At 53.8% G+C, this 20169-nt stretch overlaps 2 protein-coding genes across 4 annotated transcripts in view; both read right to left on the bottom strand.

Moving 5' to 3' along the window:
• POLD1 (DNA polymerase delta 1, catalytic subunit) overlaps positions 1-8632 on the bottom strand; it is a 29484-nt gene extending 20852 nt beyond the window's left edge. The window contains exon 1 of one of the 2 annotated variants that reach the window (XM_030299285.1): positions 8566-8632. The gene's annotated coding sequence lies outside the window, so the exon portion shown is untranslated. The remainder of the gene's footprint in view (positions 1-8565) is intronic. The other variant, XM_030299286.1, reaches the window with a different exon arrangement.
• Positions 8633-9998: 1366 nt separating this feature from the next.
• On the bottom strand, positions 9999-16583 carry NR1H2 (nuclear receptor subfamily 1 group H member 2). Of its 2 annotated transcripts, none has more exons than XM_030299357.2 (10): positions 16437-16583; positions 16185-16319; positions 15513-15574; positions 15301-15432; positions 14640-14930; positions 14286-14557; positions 13906-14085; positions 13143-13242; positions 10922-11130; positions 9999-10585 (listed from the first exon to the last, which is right to left on the bottom strand). In XM_030299357.2, the coding sequence occupies exons 3-10, from the start codon at positions 15553-15555 to the stop codon at positions 10439-10441; spliced, it is 1374 nt and encodes a 457-aa protein (XP_030155217.1). In that variant the 5' UTR covers positions 15556-15574; positions 16185-16319; positions 16437-16583; the 3' UTR covers positions 9999-10438. The 2 variants fall into 2 exon arrangements, with proteins under 2 accessions (XP_030155217.1, XP_030155218.1); XM_030299358.1 differs by having other exon boundaries at positions 16427-16546.
• Between the last annotated feature and the right edge of the window lie 3586 nt (positions 16584-20169).

Here is a 20169-nt window from a genome sequence, read left to right as displayed (position 1 = left end):
GAGTGACACGATGGATGGATGAACCTCAAAAATATGCTGCACAGAAGCAGCCAGATGCATAGGGGCGCCTGGGCGGCTCAGGTGGTTAAGTGTCCGACTTCAGTTCAGGTCATGATCTCACTGCTTGTGAGTTCGAGCCCCACGTTGGGCTCTGTGCGGACAGCTGGGAGCCTACAGCCTGCTTCAGATTCTGTGTCTCCCTCTCTCTCTCTGCCCCTCCCCTGCTCGCACTCTCTCTCTCTCTCAAAAATAAACAAACATTAAAAAAAAAATTTTTTTTTAAATAAAGAAGCCAGACACACAAGTATGCATTGCAGGAATGGGGAGCGAGTGCTAAGGGGTATGGGGTCTTCCTTTTGGGGGGGATGAAAATGTTCTGGAAGTAGACAGAGGTGGCAGATGTACAATATTGTGAACGTACTAAATGCCACTGAACTCTACGCTTTAAAATGGTTAATTTCACCTCAATTGAAAATGAGAGAGTATATATGGTGTGGTGCCATTTACACAAAGTTTTTTTTTTAACTTGTTTTTTAAAATGTTTATTTTTGAGAGGGAGAGTGTGTGTACAGGTGCACATGGGGGAGGGGCAGAGAGAGAAGGAGACAGAATCCCAAGCAGCCTCCACGCTGTCAGTGCAGAGCCCAATGTGGGACTTGAACCCACAAACCGTGAGATCATGACCTGAGCTGAAATCCAGAGTGGGATGCCTAACCGATTGAGCCACACAGGCACCCCTACACAGTTCTAGAATAGATTAATCTATGGTGCTAGAAATTAGGCTAGTGGTTGCTTACCAGGAGGGAGAGGCTGACTGAGAAGGGGCATGAGGGAATTTTCTGGGCTGACAAAAATGTACCTTACCCACAACTGTCCACTTGAGAACCTGTGCATTTCACTATATGTAAATTCCACCTCCATTAAAACATAAAAGTTGGAAGGCCCCATTTCCTCACCTAGGGGTTTGTGCTATAGATATACTATCACATATGAGAAACTGCATTTACGAGGTTATTTCCGGCAGCATTGTTTGCAATGGCAAAAGACTGGAAACCACCTAAATGTCCTCCCCCGGGGGACTGTTTAAATAAATTATATGAAGACTGTTCCATGGAATATTATGCAGCTGTATAAAGGAATGAGGAAGCTCTCTATGCATTCATGTGGAGGGCTCTCAAAGACCCATTGTTAGAGAAACCAACGTGCAGAACGGTGTACTTAGATTGCTATCTTTTTGTATTAGGAAAAAAAATGTCTAAAAAAAGTTTGCCCTGATTCTTTGCATTAGGAAACAATCAAGCCAAAGTAAGGACTGGCCTGCAAAAATTACCAGTCTGGAATCTTCAAAAATGTCAATGGCATGGAAGGGTGGGGGCTGGAAAGCCAGGAAACTTTTAAATTGAAGGAGAGACTGCACAGTCCTGGCAACTAAATGTAACATGACCCCAGATCAGATCTTAGATTAAAAAATAAAAAACAGAGGCACTTGGGTGGCTCAGTCAGTTGAACATCTGACTTCGGCTCAGGTCATGATCTCAGAGTCTGTGAGTTCGAGTGGAGTCTCACTGGTGTCAGAGTGGAGCCTGCTTCAGATCCTCTGTTCCGCTCTCTCTGCCCCTTTCCCACTCGTGCGCACATGCACGTGCTCTCTCTAATGAATAAAAACACACTAAAAAAAATAAAAAATAGCAGGGCCACCTAGGTGGCTCAGTTGGTTAAACATCTGACTCTTTATCTCAGCTCAGGTCTTGATCTCAGGATTGTGAGTTCAAGCCTCACACTGGGCTCTGCGCTAGGCATGAAGCCTACTTAAAATACATATATATATCTCTCTCAAAAATAGCTATGCACGGGCGCCTGGGTGGCTCAGTCGGCAAAGCGTCCGACTTCAGCTCAGGTCATGGTCTAACAGTTCGTGAGTTAGAGCCCTGTGTCGGGCTCTGTGCTGACATTTCAGAGCCTGGCGCCTGCTTCGGATTCCAGGTCTCTCTCTCTCTGCCCCTCCCCTGCTCACGCTGTCTCTCTCTCTCTCTCAAAAATAATAAAAAAATAAAAAAATAAATTAGAAAGAAAATAGCTACGCAGAATGTTACCAGGAAACTGGACAAACTGAATAAGGACTGTCTATGAGGTAACAGTATTGCCGCGGGTTAAATGGTCTGATGATGATTAAACCGCAGTTCTGTAGGATGTCACTGTTCTGCTAGAGTTTTTGGAGGTCAGGTACCATGATGGCTATAACTTACAAACAGTTCAGCCAAAAAAGAAAACATGGGGCACCTGGGAGGCTCAGTCGGTTTAGCGTCCGACTTGATTTCGACTCAGGTCATGAGATTGAGCCCCTCATCAGGCTCCACAGTGAGCATCAAGCCTGCTTGGGATTCTCTCTCTCCCTCTCAAAATAAATAAATAAACTTAAAATAAATAAATAAATAAATAAATAAATAAATAAATAAATAAATAAATAGAAAGGAAGGAAGGAAGGAAGGAAGGAAGGAAGGAAGGAAGGAAGGAAGGAAGGAAGGAAGAAAGAAAGAAAGAAGTGTACGTGCATCCAGATAAAGCAAATGATGTTAACAGCTGGTGAGTCCAGGCAAAGGGTACACAGGGCTTTGTTGTATCTGTCATGCAACTTTTTTTTAATTTTCATGTTTATTTATTTTTGAGAAAGAGCATGGTGGGGGAAGGGGGAAAGACAGAGAGAGGGAGACAGAATTGGAAGCAGGTTCCAGGCTCAGAGCTGTCAGCACAGAACCCGAGGGCGGGGCTCGAACCCACGAGCAGCAAAATCATGACCTGAGCTGAAGTCGGACGTCCAACCGACTGAGTCCCCCAGGGCCCCTGTCATGCAACTTCTATGCAGCCTTGCAATTTTTCAGAACAAAAGTTAGAGGGATGCCTTTTCAGAACAAAAGTTGGTGGAGCATGCGACTCTTGATCTCAAGGTTGTGAGTTCAAGCCCCATATTGGGTGTGGAGCTTACTTACCAAAAAAAAAAAGTTGGGGGAAAATATGTAAAATTTAAAAAATAACATTTTTACAAGGTGTGTGGAAGAATATGTATAAGCATGTTTGTTTTTAATGCATAATTCTGGAAAGATAGGTAATAAACTGTTAACACTGGCTTCCCAGGAAGGGGGGGGGGACAAGATGGGACAGTTTTATGCAATTATTTACTTAATTTTTTAATGTTTATTTATTTTTCAGAGAGAGAGAGAGACAGAGTGTGAGTGGGGGAGGGGCAGGAAGAGAGAGGAGACACAGAATATGAAGCAGACTCTAGGCTCTGAGCTGTCAGCACAGAGCCTGATGTGGGGCTTGAACCCACGAACCGTGAGATCACGACCCGAGCCAAAGTCGGACACTTAACCGAGTCACCCAGGAGCTCCAAGTTTTACTTATTTATTTTGAGAGAGAGCACGAGCAGGGGAGGGGCAGAGAGAGAGGGAGAGAGAGAGAATCCCAAGCAGGCTCCGCGCCTTCAGCACGGAGCCCAACTCGGGGCTAAAACTCACAAACCACGAGATCGTGACCTGAGCAGAAATCAAGAGTCAGACGCTTAACTGACCGACCAACCCAGCCATTCCGGGACAGTTTTATTGAGATAGAATTCACACACCGTGTGACCCACACATTTCAAGTGTATAGTTTGATGGCTTTTAGTATATTCATAGCTGTGTGACCATCACCACAGTCAACCTGAGAGCCTTTTCATCACCCCAAAATGAATCCCCACACCCCTTTGGCCATCACCCCTCAACTCAGCCCACCCCCACCCCACTTTCCCAACTAACCAACTTTGTCTGTCTCTGGATTTGCCTATTCCGGGCCTTTCCTATTCACGGACCCTTCCAATGTGTGTCCCTCAGTGTCTGGCTTCTTTCACTTAGGATAGTGTTTTCCGGGTTCACCGGGATGCAGAAGGTGTCAGCCCTTCATTCCCTCTTACGCCCAAATATTGCCTCACTGTGTGGCTGCGTCACGTTGTGTTGATCCGTTCGTCGCTCAGTGCACATTGGCGGCGTCTGCACCTTTGGCCTATCGTGGATAGCGCTGCTGGGACCGGGCACACACACACTTTGAACAGGGACGGAGGCCCTGTACGGCCTCTCCTTTTGTGCCTACGAGTGGCTTATCCCACAGGAAGGAAAAAGCCTGGAGGCCTTTGCTCCAGCCATACAGGCGGCCAGAGAGACGGAGTTCGGACCTGCGGGGGGAGGCCTGGGTGGGGCAGAGGGGCAGTGGCCAGCCCTGGCCTGGCAGAGGGAGGCGGGAGGGGGGCAGTCTGGCTCCCCAGGTCAGCGGGCTGTGGCCAGGAGGGTGCGGTGGGAGGGAAGGGGACTCCGGGAGCAAAACCGAGGTTCCTATGCTAGTTCCCCATCATAGGCAAGGAAGGATTAGAAGGAAAGAGCCCCCAGTGTGTCCTGGCACAGGACAGGAGCTGGGGAAACACGGGGCCCTCTCCTTTTCTCGACCCTTCACTGGCAAACAGACAACGCTGAGTGCCCGCTGGTTTCTGTGACACTCCCTCCTTCGGGGTTCTCATCCCATCTCTATCTGACGGCTTTCACTGCCACCTCTATGCCGATGATCACGTCTGCCCTTCCTGTCTCCAGCCCAGACCGCCCCCCAGGCCCCAGCCTGCCCAACCCAGCTGCTCACTGAGCACGTGTCTCTTCAGGCATCTCACACTCCAAAGCCGGGCCCCTCGCCTTCCCCTGCCCCGACCTGCTCCTTGCATCCCACAGCCTCCCCCAGTTCGGGAAGAGGCAACTCCCACCAGGCCAACCACCTCGGAGTCACCCCAGCTTCTCCCTTCCCCTTAGAACACACCTGTCAGTCCCATAGGCTCTACTGCCACTGGACCGAGTCTCAGCACTTCCCAGCCCCCGCTGGGCTCCCAGCCTTGCCCCTCTGGTTCTCAGAGGTTGTTGGCAGCATTATTTTGTGCACTGCTTTGTGTCTGTCTCCCCCTGCTGGAACCTGAGCCCAGCGCCAGCAGGGATCTGGTCTGCCCTGTCACTGAAGCATTTGAGGGTGTCTACAACAGAGCCTGGTGCACAGCAGGTGCTGGAGAACGATGTGTTGAATGAATGAGGAGCCCTCAGTGTACTCTTCGCACAGTAACCAGAGAGATCCCCTACGAATATGCCAGGTCATCCCATCCCTCCTCCCCTCGGAACTGGCCCCTGGGTCCCATCTCATGCAGAGCTAAAGCAAAGTCCTCCGGCTAGCCTACAGACCCTGCGCAATCACCCCCTTCCCTTTTAGACACTATCTCCTGCCCTCTCCCCCTTGTGCACTTGGCTCCAGCCACTTGTCTCCTCTCTCTTCCCTGAACGTGCCAGGCTTGGTCCTACCTCAGGACCTTTGCACAAGCTGTTCCCACTGCCCTACTCTTCCCCGGATGTCCCCATGGCTTCCTCCTTCCCCTCCTTTAGGTTTTTGCTTAAATGTCACCTTCTCAGCGAGGCCTGTTTATTTTTTTTTAACTTTAATTTATTAAAAAAATTTTTTTAAGATTTATTTTGAGAGACAGAGACAGCATGTGAGCAGAGAGAGAGAGAGAGAGAGAGAGAGAGAGAGAGAATCTCAAGGAGGCTCTGCGCTGCCAGTGCAGAGCGCGACACGGGGCTCAAACTCACAAAACTGTGTGATCAAGACCTGAGCCAAAGTCCAGAGTCAGACGCTTAACCGACTAAGCCACTCAGGTGCCCCCTGACCCCTGTTTTTGGGGGGCTCACATTCTGAAGCAGTTCTGGGTTGGGTGCACCTATACAGTAAGGGAAGTAGGACCAGCTGCCTGGGGTGCCCCAGGGGGCCGCCGACTCTCCTGGAAGAGCTGAACTGGAGCTGGGTCTCTGCAGACAGAGGAGTCAGGTGGCTGAGAAAAGCAGGGGGGCAGTCTCACCCAGCACGCACTTCCCAAAGCCTGTGCCAGGCAATGCTGAGGACGCAGAGAAGCAGCAGACCTCAAGGGGTTCCCGTCTGGCGGGGGAGTCAGACACAGGCCCAGATGGTCCCTGGCCTGCGACAAGGGTAGTGAGAGTCAGGGAGGCCCAGAGGAGGGATGAGGCCAAAGCACGAAAAGCAGGTCGTTTTCTGGGGAGGGGGCAGACGGAACAGGTACTTTTGCAATTATTTAACCTTTCCCTCGCTAGGTGCGTGAGCCAGGGTACAGGGGCGAGCTAGCAGAGGAATCCATCCCCAGTCTGTCTCCTTCGCTGGGTAGAGAGTTCACCCCCATACCTCGCCAGACACCCCTGGAGGCCGGCAGTCTGCGGTGCTGGCTCAGAATGGGGCTCTGGGATGAGACTCTGAACCCTCCAAGCTAGCTGTGCCACCCTGGGGAGACAGCTTCACCTCTCTGGGCCTTGGTCCTAGTCATTGCGTCGGAGGGTAACAGCACCTGCCTCAGGAGATTCTGTGAAGATTCTGTGAGTTCCTTCCATCTTCACCCTCTGTCCTAGGCACTCTTCAGGGCGCATGAGACAGAGCAGGAGACGAGACAGAATCCCTGCTCTCACAGAGTTTTCATTCGGCATTGCGGGGACGGACAGTAAGATAAATCGGGGCGCCTGGGTGGCTCTGTCGGTTGAGCATCTGACTTCAGCTCAGGTCATGATCTCGTGGTTCATGAGTTCGAGCCCCACGCTGGGCTCTGTGCTGATGTGCCGACAGCTCCGAGCCTGGAGCCTGCTTCGGATTCTGTGTCTCCCTCTCTCTCTGCCCCTCCCCCACTCGCGCTCTGTCTCTCTCTCTCTCAAAAATAAATAAACATTAAAAAAAAAATTTTTTTTTAAACAGGCCTCACTGGGGGCCCAGCTGGCGCAGTCGGTGGAGCATGTGACTTTTTATCTCGGGGCTGTGAGTTTGAGCCCCCACATTGGGTACCGAGATTACTTAAAAATAAAAATCTTAAAATTAAAAAAAAAAAAAAAAAGAAAAGAAAAAAAAAGCCTCAGATCATGATCTCGTGGTTGGTGAGTTTAAGCCCTGCGTTGGGCTCTGTACTGACAGCACAAAGCTTGCTTGACGTTCTCTTTCCCTCTCTCAAAATAAATTTAAAAACTTAAAACAAAAAAACAAAAAACAGGGGTCAGGGTCTTAGGGTCCCAGCATCACTCACGCGGTGTCCGGAACGCAGGTCACTTCAAGGTGCGGCAGTCTAGACTCCTCTCGAGTGCCACCGACCCAAGTATTTCCCAAGTCCCTGGAGCTTCTCTCGATTCCCAGACTAGTGCTGCCTCGTTTTGGCTCAGAGCACTCTGGATTGAGAACTCCTGTCCTCTCCCCAACCAAACTGAATTATGACCGGCTTCCCAGTGCCCAGGAAAGTGCCTGTTCTTGAGAGCAGCGGACTGAAAGGGACCGAAGAGAGAAGAAAAAGCATCGCAGGAGAAGGAACAGCGTGGCAAAGGCCTTCGGTGGGAAAGGAGCGTCTCTGCGGGACAGGAGGCCTGGGTGGTGAAGTGCAGCCAGGGCTGGGGGTAGACAGGTAACCTGGCCTGGGTGGGGCTATAAAGCTGAGAAGGTGACATCATCAACCTGCCTCTCTCTAAACCCTGCCCACTCACTGCCACCTCAGAGTGGCACCCCGAATCCGTTCTGCCTCCGCCTTCTCTCCCCATCCAGCCAAACCACATACCCCAGCCGCCTGAGTTCTTCCTTACACCCCCGCGGCCTGCTGGCTCAAACCCCGAAGACAACCTGAGGCTGACAGCACTGTGGTCTGAGCCAATGTCCCCACTTGTCTCCTAACTGGTCTTCCTCCTTGCATTCCTGTTCCCACTACAATCCCATCTTCAATCAGCACCCAGGGCCTTTTTCAAAACGCAGGGTGGGTCATGTTGCTCTGACGCTCAAAACCTCCCATGGCTCCCTGTGGAACCTGGACTAGGAGCCAAATTCCTTCCCACCTCAGGGCCTTTGCACCTGATGGTCCCCCTGTCCAAATCTTTCTTTACATGGCCGACTTCTCTGTCAAATGTCACTTCCCCAGAGAGAGGATTTTTGATTATTCCAGCTAAAGAAACGGGCCACCCTGTTTTATTTCACTTCGGATAAGGTATCAAACCCTGAAAGCGTTGCTTTATCGTTATTACTTATCACTTGTCTACTGTCTGTCTTCTCCTGAGCCAACGACTTTCTCTGACTTGTTCGGGCTGTAGCCTCTGCTTCTAGAACAGTGCCTGGCACGGAGTATTCAATATTTAGAGAATAAAGCATATCAGCATGCCACCACGTGCACCAATTCAGTCTTCCACTGCGTCCGGGATCCCGTCGCCCCAAAGATCCTCCAGGGTACATCTCCCAGCTCACCCCAGGGGCCAGGCGCCCAGCACAAGAGCCCCCCGCATCCCGAGGGGCCCCCCCAGCCCCAATCATCTTCCTGCGCGCCCCCGCGCACGCGCCCAGAACCACTGGCCCTCGCCCCTCTACCGCGCGCCCTCCCGCCTCCACGCTCCCCTTCGCAACCCTTCTCTCAGGCCTACATGCCCGACTCCTCCACCTTCCTTCTCTGCCAAGTCGAGTCCCTTCAAGCCCCCTTCTCCCCTCACTCACCCGCTTCAAACAGCGTTTCCCGCCACAGCCTACGTCGCTGTGACCCCTGACTCCAGCGCGCGCAGGCTCAGAGCCGCCGCGCGCCGTCCTGGGCCACGCCCCTCCCGCCCAAGTAGGGCGAGACCACGCCCCGACAAGCCTTCGAGCCACGCCCCTCTTTTCAACTGGGACCAGGCCACGCCCCGTCCGTCCAATTTAGGATGTTGCCTCTTCCCACTTTCCATATATTCTCGCCAAACCCCGCCCCGCCTTGAGAGAGGGGCCTGCTCCTAAGCCACGCCCCCTCCGACGGCAGCTCGGCGGATTCCGGCTCTCGTTGCGCGCGGCGGCGCGGCGGCGCGGCCGGCCCCGCTGTCCTCCCGGCCCCGGCTCCCCGCCCGCGGGGGCATCGCGCGTATCCTCGGCTCGCGGGCCTGCTTTCTGCGGAAGGCCAAGGCGAGAGGACAATTTGCGCACGGCCCCTCTTTCCGCTGGCGGAAGACCTGACGTCTGCCCTCCCCGTGTAGGGGAGGTCCGGTCAGCTCTGTCTCATGCCTCGGTTTCCCTACCTGTAAACTAGACTTAGCGCAGGGCGGGCACACGTGGGGGCGCCGGGCACACTGCTTGCAACTAGTCACTTCCCCACCTTATCCCCAGCTGCTCGAAAGAAAAACCACACCTTTCAGTACCCAGCCCATCCCTCCAAGCAACACTCCCTTCACTCTTGGCCAGGACTGTCCACCCAGCTCACTTCTGAGACCCCTTGGGAGCCTGGCACAGGAGAAGGAGGGACTAAGAGATGTCCACAGCCCGTCCTTACTCTGAAATCACCAGACTCTCCCACCTCCCAGACCTGGCATGCGCCCTCCCCTCAATTTGGGGGCCCAGCCCCCTTGTCATGGTTTAGGTTCCCCCCTGGGACATGATATCCTGTGTGAGGACTTGCCTGCCTTCTACTTCTGGGCTCCCATGCTGCCACGCGCTGCCTGCATTAAAGCCCCTATTCCCTTCGATGCTAGCTGGCCCCATCCATCCCCCCTTTACCAGCCCTGACTGGTAGCCACCTCCCAGGAGGGGCTTTATCTTGTTCTCTGGTGTTTCCAGTGCCTAAAATTGTGTTTGCCACATAGTAAGTGCCCCCCACACACGTTACGTGAATATCATCCGCGTCCCCAGAACGGCCAGCACACTGCCCAGTGGCTTCAGGAAACATTTGGGGACTGAGTGCCTGACCCTTCATCCACTTAAGTGTTCTCTGTCCTTCGGCAGTCTCCAACTCACCTAGTACAGGAAGATGACCCCAAGGCCGTCAGCCTCTCCTGGACACCCCACTTCCTCCCCCACCCCCGCACTCAGTCACATCACCCTGAACCCTCCACCAGCCTAGCAACACAAGGTTCAGGTGGTTGATCCCATCCCCCGTACATCTTGCACTCACTCTGGCTCAGGGCAGGTTTCTATTCATACTTTATTTTCCTGTTTTTGTCTTTTTTTAGTTTTTATTAAATAAAAGGAACAGAGGGAGGGGGCCTGCGGTTTCTCAGGCTGGTCAGGGAGAGCCACGGGCCCCCCACTCCCTCTGTTCAAGGTGCACTGCGCAGTGAGCTTGAGGTGTAAGCTGGGTGGGGAGGGCAGCCGGTAGTGCTAGGAGGGTCAGAGGTTGGGATCTAGGACCCACCCAGCCCTCCCAGGAAGACTCAGTGGGCAGGGAGGGAGCCTCCTGGACCCTAATGGGGGCTCACCCGAGGGCTGAGGGCTGGTGGGGCCAGGGCTTGTGCTATAAGCCACAAGATGGGACCCCAGGCCCGGCTCCTTCCCACTCCAGGAGGAGGAAGGGGCGACAACGTCCATGCGTTGGAGGGTACAGGGCTGTGGGGCAGGGCGGCCAGGCCCCTCACTCGTGGACATCCCAGATCTCAGACAGCAGAGGCGGCAGTTTCTTGTCTTGGAGCCGCAGGGCAAAGACCTGCTCTGAGTGCACAGAGCTCAGCGTGCGCAGGCTCACAAGCTTCATCAGCATCCGGGGAAAGCGCAGCTGGTCCTGCGGGGAGGTGGGGGGGGGGGGCAGGAGGGGGGTGGGCTCTGGTCAGCCCAACCGGACCACCGGTGTAGGCAGGGGCCGGGCAGAGCGTGGGGAGCCCCGCCCCTATGCCTGCACTGGGCCTGGCTCCTTGGTCACGGGACAGAGGCCTGAGGACAGACTTGGCCAAGAGGACACCGGCCAGGGCTCAGGGCGCTGCCAGAGGAGCCGGGCAGTGGGGGCAGCAGACAGGGCCCGGCTCTGATGAGGAGGCAAGACCTCAGCCCGCGGTGGCCCCCACGTGGGGCCTGGACCGCCTGTCCCCGCCAGGGCCCTGGGAGGGGTGGGCTCCCGTACCTGCGGCCTTTTGATGCGCGTATAGGAGAGCAGGGCCTCCACGTACGGCTGCTGTAGGGCCTCCACGCGGCTCGGCTCCTGCACGTTGGGCCGGTCAGCGGAGAAGATGTTGATGGCGATGAGGAGGGCGTACTCCGCGTCGTCCAGGCCCAGCCGCCGCATGGCCCGGGAGAACTCGAAGATGGGGTTGATGAACTCCACCTGCAGGCCTGGGGGGGCGGGAGGCGGGGCCGGATGAGCCCCGAACTGGCCCCAGCCCGGGTCCCTGACGCTGCTATCAGTGGGGCGAGGGACACGGCAGCAATGCTAGCCTTCTGGTCATTTCTGTTCAGCTGTGTCCCCATCCGAGTGGCTGGCACGGGGGAAGTGCGCCCTAACCCCTGCCTGAATAAAGGGATGAGTAATGAATGTGAACATTTATTCAGTAGTTCCTGCGACCTCATCACTGCCTTCACCTCCTTCCCGACCTCCCCGGTTCTCTCCTAACGAAAAAGAAAGATTTTTAAACCTAGGTCACACTGCGTCACCCCTGTGGTGGCTTCCAATGTTCACGGAGTAAGGCCTGAACTCATCCCCAGGAGTAGTTCATTCATTCGTTTTTCAGACTCTGTTCAGCACCTAGTATGTGGCAGGCCCCGGGGCAGAGCTGTTTAGAAGACACAGCCTCCCCTCCTGCGGAACTTGCACTTGGGGGTTGAGGGAACACAACAGACAAACGTGTAACTAAACCATCCGGTCTGTGAGCTGGATCAAGGTAACACAAGGAAAGGTAATCGGGGCATCGAAAATCAAATCAACATCTTAGACAAGGTGGCCGGTGTGTAGGGTGACGCTGTAGGAAGGCCACACGGTAGGGTGACCTTTGAGAAACCACCAGGAGGGGAGGGGATGAGTCACGGGGACGTTTTGAGTGTTCCAGGTGGGCACCACCTGTCTGTTTTCCCCAGAACTGGGCAGCTTTCTGGGCCTTGAGGCTTCCAAATGTTGACACCACAAAGGTCCCATGCAAACCAGGAAGAGGTGGTCGCCCATGTTGGCTGAGCAACTGCAAAAGCCTGAGGCGGGAGCATGTTTGGTGGGTTCAAGTAAGAGGGAGGAGACCAGTGTGGCTGGAGGAGGGTGAACAAAGGGAGCTGGGGGTGGAGAGGCCCCTCGGAGCCTGTGAAAAATGGCAAGGACTCTGGCTTTTCTCCCAGCGAGACGGGAGCCATGCAGGGGTAGCGAGCAAGAGGAGGGGCGTGAGCTAACTATGAATACGACCCTTCCGACCGCTGTATGAACAGACACACTTGGGAGAACCCAGTGAGGGGCCCCGACAGTGTTCCAGGGAGAGGCACTGGAGGACAATGGCAGAGGATGGGGGGAAGCGGTAGGACCCCCAACCTCCTCTCCAGCCTCATCTCCCTGTGTTCCAGATGCCTGGACCTCCTTGTAGTTCCCTAACACCATCCAGCTCTTCCCCCACCTCAGGGCCTTTGTATGTGCTGAGCCCACTGCCAGAAACATTCTCCCCGCTCAGTGCTCCCCTGCCACACTCATATTCAAAGGGGACTGGGAGGGCCAGCGGCTAGAGGAAAGGAAGAATATGGGGTTAGGAAAATACAGAGGTGCCCCGGGAAGAGATGATGGGGGAGAGTTGGACTCACAGAGTGAAGCCCGAGCCTGAGGGAGAACAAGGCTTTTATGGTACATGGGGTTCCCTGGTGGGCATTGTTACCCCCCAATTTCCTTTTCCTAGGCAATACATCTCACCCCTCAGGCCTCGGTTCATATGCACTTCCTCCAGAAGCCCACTGCCTAGGTCACATCCCCAGGTAAGTGCTCTTGGACGGCAGGGACCTACCGCGTACAGTTGCGTAGGTTGCGTACTTCACAATGAACTGAGATCCGGCCTCCCTCCAGTGACACCAGGTTTGGGAAGGAGGGAGTGTCTTTTCTTAATTCCTATCAAAATGCCCCGTTGTGAGAGCACACACCCCTCTGTCTCATCCCGCACTGCATCCGAGCGGACAGACTCAGCACTCGATAAATACATTTTCATCTCATTTTGAGGCTGGCTCACTCCACTTTGGAGGTAAAAAAAATAGAGGCTCAGACAAGAGCGAGATGGCCTGAGGTCTGCCACCAGTAGAGGCCCGGCAGGGGCACCGGCCCTGCACCCTCCCAGCCCTCTCCCCAGGGGCAACGGCCCTGCACCCCCCCAGCCCTCTCCCCACCACACCTGCGCGGTGGAAGTCATCCTTGCTGTAGGTGAAGTCTTTCAGGAAAGTGATGCACTCTGTCTCGTGGTTGTAGCGTCTGGCTGTCTCTAGCAGCATGATCTGTGGGCAGCAGGGAGAGGAGGAGGCAAGGGCAGGGGCGCCACGAGTCCCTGTGACCTGGCAGCCACTGGTCTCTCCTCTCTTGGCCCGTGGGGGGACCTAATCTTGCCAGAATCACCTCTCACCCCTCTGCCCCCAAGCACGTTCCCTCAGTCACCCCGGCCTGCAGTCAGCACGCCCGACACTCCAAGCTCTCCCTCCTCCAGGTTCAACGCCCACAGCGCCCTCCTCCCAGGATACTCTCCCCAGGTGGTTGCAGGGCATGGGGACAGGCATGTTTTGTTCACTGCGACCTATCCAGGACTTGGAATGGAGCCTGGGGTCCACCAGTAACTCAATACTTATTTGTTACTGTTGCTTTGGTTTAAATGTCAACTCTTCTGAATGGCCTTTTCAGCACATTCTTTAGAGTGCGTCCTCCCAGCCAATCCTCAATTTTTCTCAGCCTCAACCCGTTTCCTCTCTCTCCTTGGCTCATGGGAGGCTCTGACTCTCTGTTTAGTATTTCGACGTCCCCCTGTAGGATATCGTCCCCACGAGGGCAACCACCAGAGGGGTCTCGCTCATCCCTATTCCCCCAACATCTGTCCTGAGGCTTATCCCTGGGGTTCCCTGTGGGCAGGAATGAAGGGCCATGTTGAGGATGGGAAGGCTGCCCGTTACCTCAATGGTAGATGCCTTCAGGAGGGCAATCTGGTCCTCGCGGCCCAGCTGCAGGAAGCCAGGCACCTGTTTGGCAAAATCCACAATCTCCTGGACTGAGATGATGGCTAACTCCGTGAAGTGGGCGAAACGCTGCTGGCGTGCATCACGGGACTGGGGGTCCGCGCCCAGGGGCCAGGGCTAGGGCCAAGGGGGGTCAAGGTTATTCACAGATTCCTCCAACGAGCCCGAGGCCCCTAGGAGAATGCGCCCTAGGAGACCCTCCTCTCCAAGGCCCCGCCCTCTGGAGCCTTGTTCCCTCCCCATGCCCTGGGCTGCAGCCCTGATGGCTTTCCCCCAACTGGCCTCATCACCCTTCAAGGCTGCGGGAGGGGCAGTACCGTGACTTTGGGCTGGTCGGAGAAGGAGCGTTTGTTGCACTGCAGCTGAGCCGCCACCAACTGCTGGATCATTAGTTCCTGAGCGGCTGTTAACTGGACACCCTCGCCTTCCCCGGAGCCCTGGCCACCTCCGTCAGACCCTCCAGGGGAAGCCCCAGGCCCAGAGGCTGAGCTGCTGCCGCCCGATGGCCCCACAGGTGACTGTTGCTGCTGCTGCTGCTGCTGTTGCTTCCGAATCTTCTTCTTCCGGATCTGTTCTTCCGACAGGACGCCTATTCGGGACACAGAGGCCTCAGCGGTGGCCCCGGGGCTGGGCACGGGCCAGGCGAGCACGGCGCCCTCCCCAGCACTCACACTGCTCTCTCATCCCGGCCTCCTTGCATTTGCGCAGCCGGCACTGCTGGCACTTGCGCCGCATGAAGGCGTCCATCTGGCAGGTTCCGCCGCCCCGGCAGGCGTAGCGCCTGGCCCCGCCTCGGACCACGCTGCGCCGGAAGAAGCCCTTGCAGCCTTCGCAGCTGAGCACGTTGTAGTGGAAGCCGGAGGCCTTGTCCCCGCACACGCGGCACAGCTCGTGGCCCAGCATCTTTGGAGCCGGGCCCTTCTTTCGCTTGCGCTCCGGTTCCTCTGCCGGGTCTGGGACGACTGGGGTGGGCGGAGAGAAGCCATGAGAGAGACAGAGCCCCCAAAAGAAACAGCAGCCAGAGGGCCATCCCCACGACACAGAAGACACAAAGAGCCAGCGTATAGGGGGTGACCAGGGAGACGGCAATTCAGAAGGAAAGATGTGTGAACCCCAACAAATAACAACAAGAGGTGTCAAGCAGGAAAAAAACACACTCACAGGCAAAGTGAAGGAAAAAAAGAATAAGAAGTGACAAGAAGAAGCGGAAGAAAAAAAATCAACAAGACACTGGGGCCTCCCATTCTGATTTTTTATCTTTCTCCCTTCCTAGATCTCCCCTCAAGGCCCCCCATATCCATCCCGAGCCCCTGTCCCTGGGCCCCATCTCACCCTCGCTGCAGGCTGAACGGGCCCAGTCATCGCCTGGGACATCAGGGTCTGGACCCACAGGCCACAGTTCAGGACCCTCCTCCTTTATAGCTGGTGAAGAAGAGGGTGCGCTGGGTTGAGGCGGGCCATTTCCTGGGAGAGGGAAGCACAGTGAGTTTCTCCTGCCAAGTGTGCAATGGGAGAGGGACTGGGCTGGGAAAGGGGTCGCTCACCAGGCAAGGGGGTGTCCAGGGAACTGGTGGTGGGAGTGGACATGGTGGAGTCACGGAGCAACCTGCAGAATATAGGGGGACTGAGAACCTTGTCGGGCCAGGTAGGGTCAGGTTAGGCCAGCCCCAGGTCTCGAAGGATGCACCACTTTCTTCCATCTCTCCAGACTCCTCCTTTACTGCACACAGACCCCACCCCAGGCCCCTGCCGGCCTGTAAAACCTCTGTAAAACCTCTCCTCCGATTCTGACAGACCCCACCCACGATTGCTCCAGATCTTCCGGCTGGGTCTCAAGCCCTGCCCTCATCTAGACCCCGCCCCTCATGTGGGCTCCACCCACTCCGGATCCTGCCCACTCCCTCTTCAGGTACTGCCCTTTCTGCTTCAATCGTGCTCCGCCCTAACTTCCCCCTTCCCACCAAGTTCACCCTGCCTCCTCTTACTCTCCACCTCTGCTGAAGAAGCACCCCCAACTCCCATTCTGACCCCACCTCCTCCCCATCTTTTCCTTCTAGGTCCCGCCCAACCCTTGTAGCTTGCACCCTCACTCTATCCACAATGCCCCGCCCCGCCACTTTGCCCCGCCCCATCGGTACCCCTCCCTCCAGGTCTGGCCCCATCCCCTCCCATCCTGCCCCGCCTCCACCTCCTCCCATCACGCTCCGCCCCTATACCTCGCTCCAGGTCCCGCCCCTCTCCGAACACCAGTGGGGGGCGGGGCTCATGGCTGCGCGCGAGGGTCCCGTGGGCCGCCTCTCGCGGGGGTCTCTTACTCCCGTTGCCCTGGAAACAGCCGGAGACAGCGCGAGCTACGGAAGGCGGGGGGGGGGGGGAGGAGAGAAAGGGGCTGAGCGGGGGCAGCGCGGAGAACGCCGGGAAGCCCCGGCCCCGGGACGCCTCCCGCATCTTCCCATACTCTAGTGCACCTGCCTCGGTCCCCTTGCTCTGCTTCTCTTCCTCCTCCTCCGTAGCCCCTGGCACGCCGCCGCTTCTCGGATCCCCTCAAAAGTAACTTCGCCACTTCTTCCGGCAACCCCGCCGTGCGTCACTTTAGGAAAGGGGCGGGTAGTCTGGAGTGACGGACTTCCGGTCCGCCTAGCACTAGCCAAATCGGCTGCCCCGCACGGAAGTCGTACGGTCACCGGAAGTTTACCCTCCGGGGTAGCTCCGCTGGGGCCAGACAGAAGAGTTCCGGACCAGCTCGATCAAACGCAGGGCCGGCGGGGGGGGCGTGGTCAGTCCCAAACCTTCCGGCCCCCACGGGGCGGCTTTAAGTCATCCCAGTGCCCCTCGTTGTGTGCCGCCAAGGATTGGCTCGGCATAAATTTCCCCGCCTGTAGCTCCTTTTCGCACACGGCCGATTTGAAGCATGTTTGTCATTTTTTGGTTATTAAACAAGTTTTCTGATTTTAGAGGCGCGCTGCTTATTGGTTTTAAATAAATTTAATTACAAACCTAGGTCCAGGAAAAATATGATTAAAAAATAAACTTGTAGGGGCGCCTGGGTGGCGCAGTCGGTTAAGCGTCCGACTTCAGCCAGGTCACGATCTCGCGGTCCGTGAGTTCGAGCCCCGCGTCAGGCTCTGGGCTGATGGCTCAGAGCCTGGAGCCTGTTTCCGATTCTGTGTCTCCCTCTCTCTCTGCCCCTCCCCAATTCATGCTCTGTCTCTCTCTGTCCCAAAAATAAATAAAAACGTTGAAAGGAAAAAAAAAATTAAAAAAAAAAATAAACTTGTTGATAGGAATTAAAAAAAAAAAGGCATAGCCTTCTCATACCAAGAAGAGAAAAAAAGCAGCTTTTAAAGAAAACTCACAGTAATTGAATAGGTAGAAGGAATCGTTCCAAAGTCTTCCCTCGATAATCTGATCTATATTGATCATACATCCATTTTCAGGAAACTGGAATGTATGAACCATGCTCTTTTACACTTTGTTTTGTCCATTCCCACATGATCTTGAAGCTGTGGAATTTGAGTATGTTACCAATAAAAGGTGTGATTACATGGACATGGGGTTCCAGGGAAAGGGCTGAACTATCTATTGTCTCTCACTTCCTGGCTGTGTGATGTTGAGCCAAGCTATTTACCCTCCCCATTGCTCAGTTTCCTCTTCTAAACTGGGACCAACTAGGGGCACCTGAGTGGCTCATTTGGTTAGGCGCCCAACTTTGGTTCAGGTCATGATCTCATGGTTGGTGAGTTGGAGCCCCCGGTCTAGCTCTGTGCTGACAGCTCAGAGCCAGGAGCCTGGGTCAGATTCTGTGTCTCCCTCTCTCTCTGCCCCTACCCCGTTCTTGCTCTTTCTCTCAAAAATAAATAAGCATTAAAAGAATTTTAAACTGAGACCAACAACAGTTCATTGGATTGTCATTATGATTAAATCAGGTAAAAAGCATGAACCGGGCCAGGTTCAAACAAGGATGCTAGTATGCCAGAACTATGTTTTTTTCTTTCTTTTTTTTTTTTTTTTTTTTTTTTTTTTTCAACGTTTTTATTTTTTTATTTTTGGGACAGAGAGAGACAGAGCATGAACGGGGGAGGGGCAGAGAGAGAGGGAGACACAGAATCGGAAACAGGCTCCAGGCTCTGAGCCATCAGCCCAGAGCCCGACGCGGGGCTCGAACTCACAGACCGCGAGATCGTGACCTGGCTGAAGTCGGACGCTTAACCGACTGCGCCACCCAGGCGCCCCTCTTTCTTTATTTTTTTAAGTTTATTTTGAGAGAGAGAGAAAGAGTGAGGGGGCGGGGGGGGGAGAGAGAGAGAGAGAGAGAGAGAGAATCCCTAGCAGAGCCTGATGCAGGGCTTGAACTCACAATGAGACCATGGCCTGAGCCGAAGTTGGACACTTAACCAACTGAGCCAACCAGATGCCCCTTCACTGTGGTTTTAATTTGTACTTCCCTGATGGCTAGTTCTATTTCTTTTTATCACAGGTAATTTGTAATGTGTAATTCTTTTACTATTCTGAAATGAAATCCAAAAACAATATAGCTGAACTGTGTCCCCAGCAACGAAATATCATTTACCTCACCAACTGCAACACAAAAGATGTATAAATGGAAGCTAATTTGTTTTTTAAAAAATTTTTTTAATGTTTATTATTTTTGAGAGAGACAGACAGACAGAAAGCAAGCAGGGAAGGGGCAGAGAGAGAGGGAGACACAGAATCCGAAGCAGGCTCCAGGCTCCGAGCTGTCAGCACAGAGTCTGAGGCGGGGCTCGAACTCACAGACCACGAGATCATGACCTGAGCTGTAGTTGGACGCCCAACCGACTAAGCCACCCAGGCACTCCTGGAAGCTAATTTGTAATAAAGCGATACCTACTTCAACATAGGTGCACAAGAGACACAATATGGCAGTCAGATCTTACTTCAAAAGACAGAATTATTGAAAATTTAAAAGCAACAGAGCAGTCTAACAGAGGAGGGCTGGATCATCAGCTCAGATGCCTCAGGCAACATTGCCGTGGGTGATACAATTTTTTCCAAAATTGTGGCCAAGTCTTAATAAAGTTATCAATAAGACAAGGTAGGAATAATTTTGGCATATTCAAAAAAAAAATCATGGTACATCAGCAAGTACATCAGGGTGGCTGGAGCTGAGTGAGGTGGGGGGACAGGGTGCAAGAAAAAACTATATATATATATATATGTATATATATATATTTAGATATTTAGATAAACATAGGTATAGATATAGATGATACAGATATATATTTTTTTTTGGTTGCTTCCTTGGGGAAGGTGCTTAACCAAATACTTGTTGGGGGCGGGGGCACCTGGCTGGCTCAGTTGGAAGAGTACACAACTGGATCTCAGGGTTGTGAGTTTGAGCCCCACGTTGGGTGTAGAGATTACTTAAAAAATTTTTTTTTATTTTTTATTTTTTATTTAAAAAAATATTTTTTTTAACGTTTTATTTATTTTTGAGACAGAGAGAGACAGAGCATGAACGGGGCAGGGGCAGAGAGAGAGGGAGACACAGAATCAGCAGCAGGCTCCAGGCTCTGAGCCATCAGCCCAGAGCCGGACGCGGGGCTCGAACTCACGGACCGCGAGATCGTGACCTGAGCTGAAGTCGGACGCTTAACCGACTGAGCCCCCCAGGCGCCCCAAAAACATTTTTTAAAAAGCCTATTGGATTGCAGCAAATTCAGTTGAATGAAGAGACTGGTTCTTCATAATTACCAAAAACAGCTCATTAAATATTGTTGTTAACGTAAAAAGGTCGTGTGTAGAGTCAACCATTTTTATACCACATATGCTAAGTTTTTAAGACTTTCAGAAAATGTACGTTGAAATTGATGTGAAAAAACAAATGAAACTGTATTATCGGAATTCACGTAAAAGAGACTGATCAGAAATGTTTTCCCCCATACCAAATAGAGGATAATCACAAGGCTTTACATTTCCAGGTTTCGGGCGTGTGGTTTATAGAGTGAATAAATCAGGCGCTAGGATGCTTTAAAAAAAAAAAAAAAAGGAAGGAAGGGCGGAAGGTTGGCGGGGGGGGGGGGGGGGGGGGGGGAGGGGCGGGGTCGAACCGAGGTGATCTTGGCTGGGAAAACAGGCCCACAGCACCGCCGTGTGGCCATTTGGGAATTTGCAGCAGGATCTTTCAGAAATCCCTTAACCCCGGAGCAAGCAAGAATTGGG

Source organism: Lynx canadensis, chromosome E2 (genome assembly GCF_007474595.2).
Source record: "Lynx canadensis isolate LIC74 chromosome E2, mLynCan4.pri.v2, whole genome shotgun sequence".
NCBI classification, from domain to species: Eukaryota; Metazoa; Chordata; class Mammalia; order Carnivora; family Felidae; genus Lynx; species Lynx canadensis.
The sequence above is the reverse complement of the archived record's forward strand: the minus strand, read 5'-3'. Positions and strand labels throughout refer to the sequence as shown.

What these genes read in the sequence shown, in the direction of transcription:
- NR1H2 (XM_030299357.2), bottom strand. Translation starts at nt 15,555, where the DNA reads ATGTCCACTCCCACCACCAGTTCCCTGGACACCCCCTTGCCTG. An exon ending in CCGTTCAGCCTGCAGCGAGG is followed by an intron (nt 14,931 to 15,300) that starts GTGAGATGGGGC and finishes CGCCCACCCCAG; the next exon opens with TCGTCCCAGACCCGGCAGAG. An exon ending in CGCGCATCAAAAGGCCGCAG is followed by an intron (nt 10,586 to 10,921) that starts GTACGGGAGCCC and finishes ACCTCCCCGCAG; the next exon opens with GACCAGCTGCGCTTTCCCCG.